Here is a 14,576-nt window from a genome sequence, read left to right as displayed (position 1 = left end):
ATCCTGAACCGTCTAAGAAGACTCAGAACCTGATTATGAACCGGGTCTTGCCCTAGAAGCTGCAAATAAACCTGCTGAAAGAGGAGGTGGGTGGGGGGAACCTTTGCCTCGGAGAGTCACTGTCAGTGAGACCAAACTAGGCTAGATGAAGCAGTGGCCTCATTCCAACAGAGGTCTATAGTCTATAGAGAGAGCAGAAATCCTGAAATGCTGTATTCGTGGGCTTTTTTGTGCCAAGGAAAGACTCTCTAGGCATGTAACACGGAAAAAGGAAGTTTGCAACCTTCCTTCTTACCCTTGGTTTTTAGGGGCAATGGGCGTATAACATAAGCTGCCCCCCCCAAAAAAAACCACCGGGGAAAGCAAGAGATGGTTGCTCCATGGTCCCAAGCACTGGTGACTAACCTAAAGATTGCTACTCTGATGCCTGCTCCAGGCAATGCAATCTTGAGTAGAGCCAGGGAGGAACCGACAATATCCCTCTGCTTGCAAAGGCCCATCCAATACAGTGGTACCTCTGGATGCGAACAGGATCCGTTCCAGAGCCCCGTCCGCATCCTGAGTAGAACGTAACACGTGTCTGTGCGTGTGGCGTTTCGCCGCTTCCGCGCATGCATGAGATGTCATTTTGAGTGTCTGCACATGCGTGAGCGCGAAACCCGGGAGTAACGTGCTCCGTTACTTCCGGGTCGCCGCGGAGCGTAATCTGAAAATGCTCAACCTGAAGCATATTTAACCCGAGGTATGACTGTACTTTGAGAGCCTCTGCTATAGAGCAAAGTGTGGTCTTGTGAAAAAACAACCCTGGGTGCTGGCATTTTTATACTCGCTCACTGTGTGAGGCCACCTGTTGTTGTCTTTCTCTAGCTGAAAGAGTGCATCCGCGCCCTGGATCAGGAACATGCTCACACTCCCTTCAGGCAAAGCAAGCTCACTCAGGTAAGGCCCAGGTCAACACCAGAACACTTTCCCCAAAGGCTGCTTTAAACGAGCGTTACTTCAGGGTTTGCCGATGGGAAGAAAAGCAACGTTAACGAATGGGTTCAAGTTACAGGAAAACAGCACCATTCTGTGCTCTAAACTTGCTTTGTTTTTAAGCTCTCAAATGGCTTTTTCCTCCTCAGTGAGCTCTGGGAATTGTAGTTTTGTGAGGATGCTGTACATTCCCTGACAGAATCTCAGATCCCCACAGTTGCAAAATACAATATGGTTTCCTTGGATATCTGGAATAAATTCCATCTAAACTGTTTTCCCAAGAAAGTTTGGACTTCCATGGCGGGAGGAAACCTTGGATTGGCTGGCTTGCATCCCAGGCATCCTGTTGAGGTCAGGAGTAGTGTACATATCAGGCTAAGACTCAGGTGCCCTTCATGGCACGTTCTCTCAGCCTAGCCAACCTCCCAGGGTTGCTGTGAGAATAATATGGGAAAGGGAGATAAATGTACGCTACCTTGAGGTCCTTGGAGGAAGGGTGGGATGTAAGCATATAAACTTTTGAAAAGCAGTTACCATTGTTTATTTAGTTCCGTTTTATTTAGTTCAGAGTGGGTAACAACAATCTTTGAAAATGTGTTTGGGCTAAAGCGCTTTAAGATGTGCCTTCCGTCCCTCTCCCTTCAAGGTCCTGAAGGATTCTTTTGTTGGCAATTCCAAGACCTGCATGATAGCCAATGTCTCCCCCAGCCACATTGCGACTGAGCACACCTTAAACACCTTGCGCTATGCAGACAGGTAAGTGGTGGCACTGAACCAAAATGGACTCACTGCAATCACTCCTGGGCCCTGTGAGATTCCAAATTGTGCAGTTGTGAGGCAAATACTACCTTTTGTTGCCTAGCTTCACTTATAAGGTGATGTGTTGCTGGTTCCTATCTTTAACTGTCACTTCTTGTCAAGCGTGGGTTGAAGATTGAGCTCTTCCGTCCCTCCAGTTCCAAGGAATGAGCTGCTGGCCTTACCATCAATCCAGGGTTTAAACTGAGGAGCAGCCTTGGTTCATGATCTGAGCTACGCTGGCAGCTTCTTTTCTTTATGGGAAACAAGACGAATGGCACATTCCATCGGGAACTTTTTACACTGCAAGCTTCACTGAAATTACCAAGAATCGCACAGTGATAAAGACTCCTGTAAAGCTGGGCTGCCATCCAGAAACATAAACAAAAATGCAGCTCAGATATTTATTGGTCTCTTGAACTTGTTTTAGATGCTAGAATCTATATTTAGCTAGTGGATCAAAATGACTGGTGGAGTGAATATTTCTAGCCAAATTAACTTGCTTAACTGTGGCTTGGTCCATTGCAAGAAGCAAGTGAAAAGACATTTCTTGAGATTTTAACAGATAGTTATAAATGTATATGCATTTGTTTAAATTTGCACCCCACCATTCCTCCCAGCTATAACTTATTAGAAATCTTCCAGAGTTCCTACTTGAATGGCACTATTCTATTGGGGATGCTTGTCTAGGTCTACGTCCTGCTCTCCCCTCCCCCCCAAGACTGGCAATGGGTGTCAGCGAGGGCAAAGCTGAAGAATCCTATCTTGACAAAAGACAGTGTGCTGGTTGCTATACAAAGAAACACAAATCCAACTTAATGGTGTAACGTTAGAAAATGTCAACCACTTTACCTACCTGGGCAGTTATATTTCCACAACGGCTGACATTGATCCAAAATCCAGCATCGCCTGAGCTCTGCTAGTGCAGCTTTCTCCCGATTGAAGTGCAGAGTGTTTGAGGACGGGGACATTCGCAGGGAAACCAAAATGCTTGTTTACAAAGCTATTGTACTACCAACCTTACGATATGCTAGTGAAACATGGACCACTTATAAAGGCCATCTTTAACTCCTTGAAAGATTCCATCAACAGTGTCTCTGAAAAATTTTACACATCATTTGGGAAGACGGGCGAACAAATGTCAGTGTACTGGAAGAAGCAAAGATCACCAGTGTTGAAGCAATGATTCTTCAACATCAGCTTTGTTGGACAGATCATGTTGTTTGGATGCCTGATTATTGTCTTCCAAAGCAACTACTCTATTCCCAACTTAAGAATAGAAAGTGAAATACCAGTGGACAACAAAATAAGTTTAAAGATGTTCCCAAGGCAAATCTAAAAAAATGTAACATAAACACTGATAATTGGGAAACACTGGCCTGTGAGCGCTCCAACTGGAGAACAGCCTTTACCAAAGGTGTTGTGGACTTTGAAGAAGCACGAACTCAGGATGAAAAGGAGGAACGTGCTAAGAGGAAGGCATGTTTGGCAAACCCTCACTGTGATCACTGGCCTCCACAGTCACTTACGGACTCACTGTTTAGACTGTTTTCATGGAAAACCATCTTACTCGGCTACGAGTGATCACCAAAGAAAGAAGACAACCCCCCCCCCCAAAAAAAATGAAGTGATACAATCTGTAGCAAGGGGCTGGTTTACATGAGGTGCAGTCAGCAGTGGGGATCTAGTGGCAGTAGAATTGGGTGAATTCAGGAAAAGCTTTGCTGCAGCTTAGATCTTGAAGAATTTTAAAGAGAAGAGTTGGTTGGTGAATTAAGAGGGCTTTGGAACACATAGCAAAAACTGGGAACTGGAACCTGGGAAGGAAGCAAAAGGACCCAAAGAGAGGCAATATTCAGGGCAAGTGAAGAGTTGGGAACAGAGGGAAGCAGTGTTTATTTTTTAAAACAACTTCACCACACACCCAGATTCCTATTTTCCCAAAGCATATGCAGATTCTCCCTTATATAACTTTTGACAGGAGCGAGGTGGAAAGTGCCTAGCGAGTCAGTCTTGTTACCTCCTCTCTGCATCTGTGCCCCAACCAAAGACAACATCTCCATTTACCCTGCAAGCCCCAATGTGTAGGAGTCCAATTAGGGGTGACTTTACCTCACCCCAAAACCTATGGAAATCCTCTCCTATGTGCTTTTGACCTGCTCTAGCAGAGGGCCTGGACCAGTATAGATTAAGATTGCTGTTTCTGCTCAGCCTCAGATCTTACAAGATCTGAAGACCTGAAATGGACACAAATGAAGGGAATAAAGCTTGCATCAATATCCTCAAGCACAACTGCTAACTTATCTCTCATTTCTGTCCTGTCCCCCTGACTTGCCACCAAAGAGACCCTCTCCCACTGACTAGACCCCCCAGCCCCTGGCAAAGTATCCCCCCTTCTACCCCATATCGGGTCCCACTACTCTTTCTCTGTCCTGTGAAGAGCTCCCTAAGAAAGAAACTCGGAAGATGTGTTTCATAAGCGGATGAAGAAATCGGGCAGAAACTAAATAAGGGCATTTGGGTTCCACCTTTGTGTATCTTGATCTGAAAGATTTGTGGAAATCCCTCCTGCCAATGTGGAGCCATTGGTTCTGATGGAACTGCAGCAGGATAAGTATTCCTTAAAACTGCCCACAGAAAGAGCTCATCTGGTACTGTGGCTAATGGGCTCCACTACAAATTGGGGAACCTCCAGTTCAGAACTGAACAAGTGGCTGTGTTGAGAGGGCTGTGATCTTTATTGCATGGTTGCTGTAAGGCCTGCAAGGAGATAATGTATCGGAAGGGCCCTGAACATTTGTAAATACTAGAGACACTCTAGGCGTTATGTGGTAATAAAATCTGGGCTTGAAAGCCTTTCTTTCCCTAATGTCCATCTTTTCATTCCTAGGGTGAAAGAGTTGAAGAGAGGGATGAAATTTTGTACACCTGTTGCACAGCGACGGCGAACGCCAGGCAGCGTATCTCCCAAACGCATTCAGAGTTCTCTTTGCGTGCAAGGCGGGGAAAAGAGCTCTCCTAAGAAAGTGAAGCTGGGGTTGCAGCAGCCCCCAACACCTACAGCTTCCAAGGCGAAGGCTTCACCTTTGGGGTTTCACCCGCTGCACCCTCCTTTCTCTTCCACCCCGAAAGGACAGGCCCGCAAAGGTCATTTTGGTGCCCTGTGGCTCGGCCGCACCAGCCCCGTTAAAGGCGTTCCGAGGGCAGGACCAGCAGCCAAAAAGACAACGGAAGACTCACTGCTGCATCCTGGGAACAGCCTCGTTGGGAAGGACTTTGGGTCCAGGAGAGAAAGCGGCCAAGCAGACAGACCTCGAGCCAAGGGCCTGAAAGCCCAACCTGTGCAGAAACAGCTCATTTCCAGAGCTGATTTTTCCCTTGCTGACACGGACCAACCATCCTTCCGCACGGAGGACGGTGGGAGAGTGTTTGCAGAGCAGTGCACTGCAGCATGGACACGGCTCCCGCCCCACCAGAAAGACCGGGAGCAGCACCTCCGCCTTTACCACCAGCAGTTCCAGCAGCCTCCTATTCTGCAGCAGAAGCTGAACTACCAACCCCTGGAGAAGTTCTTGGCCCAGTACATGCCTCAGGAGATCCGGGTGAAGCAGGAGCCCCCTTGCCAGGCTCTGGCATCTCCTCCCCAGTGCCGTGACGAGACGATGCAGCTGGAGGACCTGGAGGACAGCGACTTCAGCGAGGATTCCTTCTCTGTCGGTCCCAGCCGGAGGAAGCCAGAAGCAGAAGCCGGAAAGGAATGCAGCCAGGGGGGTTCGTTTTTCCTTCATCAGAGAGAATGCGCTGAAGGGCAGGAAGTCCAGGGCGGGCAAGACCTGCTTTTCAAACCGTGCGAGCTTGAGAGTAAAGGCACAGCCTTGTCGGGGGCGGAGGAGGCCTGCATGAGCTGCGAGGAAGGCAACAGCAGTCTGCTGGACTGGAGCACAGAGGACACCTCGGCAGGCAATTCTCCAAAGAATGACGTGCCAGAGAAGCCTTACTGCTCGCAAGACAACACTGTGTGCGACAGGCTAAGCACCGAAGAATCGCTTCTGGGGCAAAAAGAGCTCAGGTGCACAGATCTACCTCTAAGCTGCCCTGACGAACAATTCCCTGGGCCAGAAAAGGCAATGCAAAGCCCACCTTTGGCCCATACCTTGGGATCCCCAAGCTGTGATGTAGGCGGCTTGATGGAAGACTCTTTCAAAGGGAAAGACGGTCCTTTTTCAGGAACCACAGGAAAACAGCATCTCCAAACAGGAACAGGCCTTTCTGGGACTCTGGATTTTTCAGTGGATGTTGCTGCTAGAGAGATGACCCCTTTGGCTGTAACCCTTCTCAACGCTTTGACAACACGCAGTCCAGAAGACAACCCTTCCCACCAGCAGCAAGGAAAGGCTCCACAGGAGGAGGAGATGGTCGAAAAGAAACCCTTTGGCCCCAGAAAGAGACTGGATGAGGGCACCAGGCACCCTCATGGGGAAAAAGCATCCCCTGCGCCCAGGCTATATGAAACAGGTAATTGGAGGAGAAATGTTGGCTTGGTGCTTTCGCCGCAAGCCAAGACTGAGTGGCTTTCGCAGCCTTGTCAGAGCCCAAAGGTTTCTTCTCCCTTGGGCTTGAGTGAACTGTATGGTTGTATTTGTGGATACTCGCCCAGAGATGGAGGCCTGGTGGATCTCCTCTCCCCACACAGAGACAGCGGGGGCACCCTGCTCCTTAGTAACCTGCAGGTCAGTGAGTATGTGACCAGCCCACAGTATGATGCAGACACCGAAGCAACCATGATTGCCTCGTTGAGCTGTTCAGGGCAATTCAGCCTGGGGGAAGAGGATGGCTCCAAGTCCATGACACAGCTCAAACATACCGATACAGGGAAGAAAACCTCCATTTCAAAGGCACTCTCCATCTCTAATGATTTAGGGAAGAAGGAATTCGCTGGGGAGAGCATCACACCGCAGCCCAGCTTGGCATTTGGGAAACTGGAACTTGGCCATTTGCAGGAAGCATTCAAATTGACGTTCAGCAGTGACGAAATGGGGCTTCTTAAGAACGACTTTTCTCAGAATGTGTTTATGCACACACCTTCAGACGATGCAGAACAGGATTCAGGGGTTGTCTCCAAGGAGGTGAACACCAGGTCTTCCAAGAACACATTGAATTCTTCTAGCCCACAGGATTTATCTCCAAGCTCACTCCAGTATAAGGAAGCTTTAGGAAGGTGAGTTTTCTGGATTCTATCCCCCACCCCACTCCCCATTTACAATGGTTGGCAGCTGGTAGAAAAACATCTTAGCCACTGGGTAGATCAGAGGGCTACGTCCTTTGCAGAGAGCAAAACCCACGGCCATTTCTGTAGCAACAACCCCGTGTTTCTAGTGCAACAACTATGAAAATATGAGTGAGCTGTGGAGAAGTTCCCACTTCAAACCTTGCAGGCAGCATTAGGCAAACCATGGTCTCTCAACCTGTCATTTGCAGTATAGGGACAATTAGACTCTGGGTGGCTGTCAGAATTACTGAGAATGGGAGTGATGTGCACTGAATGCTCAAACACTAAATAAAGGCTACATACTGTCTATCCTCAGCTTTCCCCTTTTCCAGAAAAAGGTTTGTCAGGATGGCTCCAGAATGGGCCTGGCGAGCTGGTTTAGCTTTCGCAGGCCAAATCTGAGAGTTGACAGTTGCAGCGAGTCAACACTGAGGATTTTATTACCAGGGTTTTTATTTTTAATTGTGCCCAATAGGCAGTTTGTGCTCCAAATCCATCAGGAACAGCTGGATGAAATGGCAGCCCTACGTTTCCAGGAAGAGGGCTTGATCAGTAAGATGTCAGAGCTGGTGAGTCGTGTTTGAATATTCTTTAAAGTGCCCCCCCCCCCAGCCGTGCTTATTTCTCCGTGGATCATCTCTTGTTGTTTGGAGATGCAGGCGCTGCATACTGTGTGCCGTCCGCTGGGGTTGTGAAGGTGAGCCCCTTCAGCAAACACTGAAAAATACAGGGCAAGCAACTTGCAACTCTGAGTCTAAAAAAACCCCTTCACTTGTAGAGTTCATGATCTTTAACACACCCATCCTTATTCCTTACTGGCTTCCGCTTTCCCTCTGCTAGGATTTTGAGGACTTTGTGGCGCAGCTAGATGAAATCCTGGCGCTGAAATCCAAATGCATCCAAAGATTGCGAAGCCAGCTGCAGCCTATTCTAGCTGCTCCTGCAAGTGGGACGGCGCCAGACGACTTCCCTATGAAATAGCAGCATGGGTGAGGACTGTGCTGAGGCATTTGACCTTCAGCGACCAGCAGCTCAAGACAGTGAGGACTTCCAAAAGTTTGGGTCTTCTATGTGGCATGTGCTTGAAGACTTAAGGCTTAACTTTAGCAGCATAAACTCAGCGGAAGTCCAGATTGTGTGCTCTGCCATTCATCTAAATACTTGACCACTGTGGCAAGACTTTGAGAAGTGGATAAAGTGATCCTTTTCTCCTGCCATCACTCAGGCAACTTTACATTTATGGCAGTTTTGCGTACTGACAAAAAACAATAGAAAACCCAGCCAGATGGGCAATCAGAACTAGTCCTGTTCTCAGGCAGTGTAGCCTTTGAAAAAGAGGTACTAGTTACTACCAAAGCCCAATATGGCTAGGCTGCTTTGGCAGCTAAGTATCAAGAGAGCCGGTGGACCTGCTTATCAGCATTACAGATCAGAGACACAGAGTTCACATTCTTGTAGTTATCCCTCTCTTCTCCCCTCAGCCATATTTACCAAGCATTCTACACTTGTGCCTTGGCGATCTGCTCATCAGGTGCTTCCACACTAACTAAAATGGTTTATTTTCAGATTTGCCCTTCCTTTTTAAAATTGCATTTTATTTTCAGGATTCACTTTCTTTTACGGTTGTCTTTTTTGACTGTAAGCTTTAAAACTGTTTTTGATGTTGTATTTTATATTGTTGTGACCTATTCTGGGACCTTAGTGTGAAGGGCAGGCACTAAATTAAATAACAACAGCTGATTTCAGTCAAGCCTGGGTGGGCATCACTTTGCTCCACACATGACCTTCAGGAGCTTTGTGAAGATGGGTTAGAAGAAGCAAGCGTCAGACTGCAAGTGGGAAGGCAGGGTGACATGGTGCCTGAAGCCTTTGCATGACTGTCGTAAACATAATGTGCCTAACAGCTCTGTGAAATTGGTGCTCTCTTGTCTTGCTAGGCAGGATTTCTAAGCAGGAACTTTTGACAGAACCAAGCCACTTTTATCAAGCCGTCAACACTAGTCTGAACGAACAGAACTCAATCCAACTTGTACAAAAATAGGTGAATACTTGCTTTATGGCAGCAGCCCCAAAGAGGATGCAAGCATTATGGACAATAGCTTTGCAGCATACTAGTCCATCTTGTGAATGAGGCTTTTCCAAGATGGTGGAGAGATGGTGAGGATTCACAGAAAGTGATAACTGGAAGTTTTGAAACCCCCAACAAGAGCATAGGGCAGCAAAGGCAGTATCCTTTAAAACCTTGTCCTTCTTGGAGAACACAGTGCTGCACATCACGATAGCTGCTCTTAATTTGTTTCTTTCCATGCGTCAGGGAGACAGCATAGTCAGGAGTTGAGATTTACTCTGTCAAGCCCATCGCTTATGAAAGATGGGCTTTGTATCCATAACAGGGTTGTTCTACCCCAAGGTTCATTGAAGTTGGAAGCTTAGCAGTCAGGCAGCAATATTTTCCACTTTTGTGGTGCCTCCAGACTACATGCGTACCCTTATTTCACAAGAATAGCATCAGCATTCACATGCCGATAGATGCCACAACCTCATCTCGCCCCGTTCTGGCTTGACCTTTGTGACTTCAACACAACAGTTAAGGGGTCACAGCACTGTCCTTACAGCAACGTTGGTCATTTCCTTTCCCACATAGCAAGCACCCACTAACCAAGTCACATTCAGAGCAGCAAAAGCAGCTCTTTGACTGACCTTTCCCACTGCTAAAGGAAATCATGTGCACATTAAGTCCTGGTGCAGGTACGTTCCTTGGCAGGTATAAACCCAGCAGGGACACGGTTCCTGCTTTTCAGGTACAACTTAACCAATTAGTAAAATGGTCGAGAATCTAGCTGAGTGGCATTACACGAGAGCTGTGTACTACAATACATGGACGTGTTTCTAAGAGTTCTTTGTTTTAAGAGTCAGTAGGTTAAAGTGAATTCACTTAGAATGAATATTATGCATGTTGCTTTTATACTGAATTTTTAATTGAAGTAAAAAGATAATTGAGCAAAACTTGCACAGAAGTCTAAATTGTGTCAAGTTCAGTATTCTGATAAATGTAATTTGGTTTGAATGCAAAAGTAATTCACAGCACGGGAGAAGTGCTAAATAGTGCTGCTCAGAAACAAACACTGATGTGCAACAGGATCAGTAGCTGCTTTTGGCTGCAGATATGAGAGGCTGACAACATCCTGATCGCAACTCAAGTAAATTGTCCAGCAGCAGAGGTCTCCCTCAAGGGAGGAAATGGTAGAAAGGCTTTTCTGCCAGTACACACAGTGCAGCAAATCACATTTCCCTGTGCTCTGACCATTGCAGCAGTTGGTGGCTGCAGGATCCACACATGACTCTTTAAGTTTACAGATGCAGACAGAGCACTTGATCAGCAGCAACTTGCTTTGGTTCTGCCGCCAAAACCTGCACGTCAAATTCTGTTGCAGCATTCTTCCTTCAGTGTCTCATTTAGTAATGAAGCGTCTCCTGTCAAAGCTGTTCGCTCCCTCCCTTGAAAAGCCAGAGCCAAGCTGCTGTCATTAGGAAAGCGATAGGTTTACATTATAACTCAGGTGTAAAAACATGGTCAGCCATAGGGCTCTGCTCCAGATTCATCCATCGAGCGCTTGTTTACAGTAAAAATTCAGACACACTATCAGGGCTTTACTATCAGATCTCACCACCTATACCTGGGGGTGGTAATTTATGCATGAGATACAGTTCCTTTTCTGTTCAAAGTGACTTGATACATCTAAAACCAATTCCAACATTCTAATCACAGAGTCACTGCTGTTTGGGTCACTGACAACACAGCATGTCCCCATATTGAATTATGAGCTCCACAGATAAATTCTACTATTGTTTCCATTATCCCTTATGGTATTGGAGATGGCAGCTTCTACCGAGATCAATGGCTCCTAACTGAACTCAAATCAGGTATTGAAAAACTTTGGTAGTGAGGTGTTGCCCCAGTTATGTGGGACAGGCCCCAAGATCCAGGTTGCTGAAAGTGTTTTCATACTGTACTTGCTGAAGTCTATGTAGTGACCTGCGGGGGGGGGGCAGAGAGAGATTACTGCAGGGATGTTCGCTGGAGAGTTGGAAACGTTTTTCCAAAGCTCAAACTCAAGACACAAGATGTTTTAGAGCTATCAGAGATTTATAACCATTAAAGATTCATTCCGTTTCTTTTCCCTACCGCTAAACCTCTAGAGCAGGAGACCAGCAGCCACATTTTAAGGTTTTATTAGTATCTCTTTCTGCAGAACCAAAATACTTAGCAAATTACTCCAAATATCAAGACTGCTTATATTTTTTTATGTATTTAGATCTTTTAACCATGTACAACATAATACACTATTGTACTATCAAAACCAAAAGTCTGATTTCTATTACTAGATGTTAATAGATTAATGATTACTATAGCAGTGTGGAAAAAAAGGAACCAATGCAGTGAATATTAAAAAGAAAGTGCTTGAAAGACAGACCTCCAATTTCACACTGTATTTATTTTAAACTAATGGAGTAGCTGAGTTCCCAGATGGGTCTCTGCTTAAATAATAATAATAATAAAACCTACCAGTCTGGGGAGGACAGTAGAGCCAAGAGGTTCAAGCCTCTTCCTCAGACTTCAGAAACCAGCCAGTGGGCAAGGAAGGGGTCCAGGGGGGGTTTCACAGCTTACCTGTTCTGAGAACTTATCTGTTCAAGCACACTGGCCGGAGCGTGTGGGCAGCCAGGGCCAAAACACCAGAAAAGGAAGCAGTGCAGCTTCTCTGTATGCATAGAGGCAGTTTCAGAACCAGTGTCACACTTAAATTACACGCTAACCTTCAACCAAAGCCTCCCCCCCTCCACCAAATCAAACCGAAATTCCATTGCACTAAAGGTGGACTTGTGTTAATCTTGACCAAGGGTCAAATGTTTTCAGTAGAAGCAGACGCACAAATGAAAGCAGCTTCAAGGAGCCAAAGCATTGTTCGTTTCAGAGCCAGGCTGAGTCCAGTGCAAGACGTGGGAGTGGGATGGGGAGAAATACAACTAGCCTGGTCTGACTATGTACAACTCCAGTCAAGATTCTCCGTGGCCGAGCCAAAAAAAGGAAACTTAGGAAAGGACACTTAAAACTTTAATCGAAGAACGTGGGCTGGGGTCTCTCCGCTGGGAATAGCACCCTGGAGCCCACGGAGCTGCTCCCCCAGCGCTCTCAGCATCTGGGAAAGGCAGGATCCTTGCAGTGTTGTCCTCCTTCCAATGCCTGCAGGGAGAGCCACATGATGGTGGCGGCAAAGGGTCTGGTGAGCAGGGCAATGTCTGTGCTCCGTCCCGCATTCTTCAACTGGCTCCTGCTCGGGTCATTAGATCTTCCAGTGCATTGTTCTGGTCATTGTTGTGTAATAATAAAACCTCTTTAATGTCTTTCAATTCAAATCCCATTTCTTTAAATTTACTCATTAGCTGGAGAAGTTCTGTTGTCTATGAAAAAGGGGGGAAAGGAAGAGGACATCTTTAAGAGCATGCTAGGAAGAGACCCCCATCTGGAAGGAAGATTACTTATATCCTACTGAGTGTCTCTGGATCAGTCTTCCATCATTAAAGAGTAGCCACGGAAAAGCACAGAGCCCCATGCAAGAACTTCCAAGACATGACATTTAGGAATTTGCATCCAAGCAATTAAAAGACACTTAAGAATACAATTACATTAAGTAAGAGCCAGACGGATCTCTTAAGTTAGACAGTTCTTAGCAACCTGGGCATTACACACCTAAATAAATTTATATGAAGCCAGTGGATACCATCTGAACCCAATGAAACCACTACTGGAGATGACCCAGTGATTGGAGGTAGCAAAGGGCTGGATGAGGGGGACAAACTGAAGCTGCATCCTAACAAGACCAAAGAACCCCTGGTGGGTGGTTCTCATATCCAAGAATTGGGGTGTGATGCCTGTTGATGGAGTCTTACTCCCTCATATGGAACAGAACTATGGTCTGGGGTAATAATAATAACAACAATAATAATAATTTATTTATACCCTGCCCATCTGGCTGGGTTTCCCCACCCACTCTGGGCGGCTTCCAAAAGAACGCTAAAATGCAATAACCTATTAAACATTAAAAGCTTCCCTAAACAGGGCTGCCTTCAAATGTCTTCTAAAAGTTTGGTAGCTATTTTTCTCTTTGACATCTGGGGGGGGGGGGGCGTTCCACAGGGCAGGTGCCACTACCGAGAAGGCCCTCTGCCTGGTTCCCTGTAACTTGGCTTCTTGCCAGAAGGCCCTCGGAGCTGGACCTCAGTGTCCAGGCAGAACGATGGAGTTGGAGACGCTCCTTCAGATATACTGGACCGAGGCCGTTTAGGGCTTTAAAGGTCAACACCAACACTTTGAATTGTGCTCAGAAACCTACTGGGAGCCAGTGTAGGTCTTTCAAGACCGGTGTTATATGGTCTCGGCGGCCGCCCCCAGTCACCAGTCTAGCTGCCGCATTCTGGATTAGTTGTAGTTTCCAGGTCGCTTTCAGATGTAGCCCCACATAGAGCGCATTGCAGTAGTCCAACTGGGAGATAACTAGAGCATGCACCACTCTGGCGAGACAGTCCGCGGGCAGGGAGGGTCTCAGCCTGTGTACCAGATGGAGCTGGCAGACAGCTGCCCTGGACACAGAATTGACCTGCGCCTCCATGGACAGCTGTGAGTCCAAAATGACTCTCAGGCTGCGCACCTGGTCCTTCAGGGACACAGTTACCCCATTCAGGACCAGGGAATCCCCCACACCCGCCCGCCCTCTGTCCCCCAAGAACAGTACTTCTGTCTTGTCAGGATTCAACTTCAATCTGTTGGCCGCCATCCATCCTCCAACCGCCTCCAGACACTCACACAGGACCTTCACTGGTTCGGATTTGAAAGAGGTAGGTCCAGCACTGTCACACTTAAGACCCAGGTGGTGAGAAGTGGTTATTCTCAGTTCCACCTAGAGCACAAGGTACATCTGTTTCTGAAATGGGGAACAGGATTTCTACTGTGGTGCTCCTTTCCTCAGATGTTGTCATGCAAGGCACCAGACCCTAGCTCCACCCTGAGCCTGGGATGAATCTGGCAGGGAGCAGATTACAATGAAAGCGTCACAAGTGCAAGACAACTGCTCCTGATATTCAGAATACAAGCCAGAGGATTTGACAGTCGCTACAGTCAAAGAGCAGCACCAGTAAGATTAGCAAGCCAAGCACACATGATTAAGCTGAATCACGGGTTCTACAGCACCACTGCGCATCCAGCAGCTGAAAACTCACCTTCTCCTCTGAACACTGATACATTTCAAGAGCAGCTTCTACAAGGAGTGGATCAAAGCCCTTCTCGCAGAGCTGCCCATGGACAAACAGGTAGTCAAGGACCTACAAGGAGGAACAGGACAGAAAGGAACTGAGGCAGTCGCTCCGCAAGCATGATCCCACTAACAAGCCTTTTCTAACAATTATCTGAAGCTTATTGGGGGTTTCTGTCACTGGTTCTTAGTGACAGGTTATCCACATGAAAGGCTGAAGAGGA

General features: G+C 47.0%; 2 protein-coding genes across 9 annotated transcripts in view; one reads left to right on the top strand and one right to left on the bottom strand.

Annotated features, from left to right (window-relative positions):
- KIF24 (kinesin family member 24) overlaps positions 1 to 10,048 on the top strand; it is a 34,348-nt gene extending 24,300 nt beyond the window's left edge. For all 8 annotated transcript variants that reach the window (XM_083465702.1, XM_083465699.1, XM_083465706.1 and 5 more), the window contains 5 exons: positions 868 to 939; positions 1,622 to 1,731; positions 4,664 to 6,991; positions 7,518 to 7,611; positions 7,883 to 10,048. In XM_083465702.1, the coding sequence (XP_083321828.1) occupies positions 868 to 939; positions 1,622 to 1,731; positions 4,664 to 6,991; positions 7,518 to 7,611; positions 7,883 to 8,023 (2,745 nt within the window). In that variant the 3' untranslated portion in view covers positions 8,024 to 10,048. The remainder of the gene's footprint in view (positions 1 to 867; positions 940 to 1,621; positions 1,732 to 4,663; positions 6,992 to 7,517; positions 7,612 to 7,882) is intronic.
- Positions 10,049 to 11,259: 1,211 nt separating this feature from the next.
- Positions 11,260 to 14,576, bottom strand: part of UBAP1 (ubiquitin associated protein 1) — a 28,290-nt gene continuing 24,973 nt past the window's right edge. The window contains exons 6-7 of the mRNA XM_083466104.1: positions 14,321 to 14,422; positions 11,260 to 12,505 (exon numbers count right to left, since the gene is read on the bottom strand). Of these exons, the coding sequence (XP_083322230.1) occupies positions 12,365 to 12,505; positions 14,321 to 14,422 (243 nt within the window). The 3' untranslated portion in view covers positions 11,260 to 12,364. The remainder of the gene's footprint in view (positions 12,506 to 14,320; positions 14,423 to 14,576) is intronic.

Source organism: Podarcis liolepis (assembly GCF_965112155.1).
Source record: "Podarcis liolepis genome assembly, chromosome: 11".
NCBI lineage: Eukaryota > Metazoa > Chordata > Lepidosauria > Squamata > Lacertidae > Podarcis > Podarcis liolepis.
Note: the sequence above shows the minus strand (reverse complement) of the source record. Positions and strands in the feature narration are given on the sequence as shown.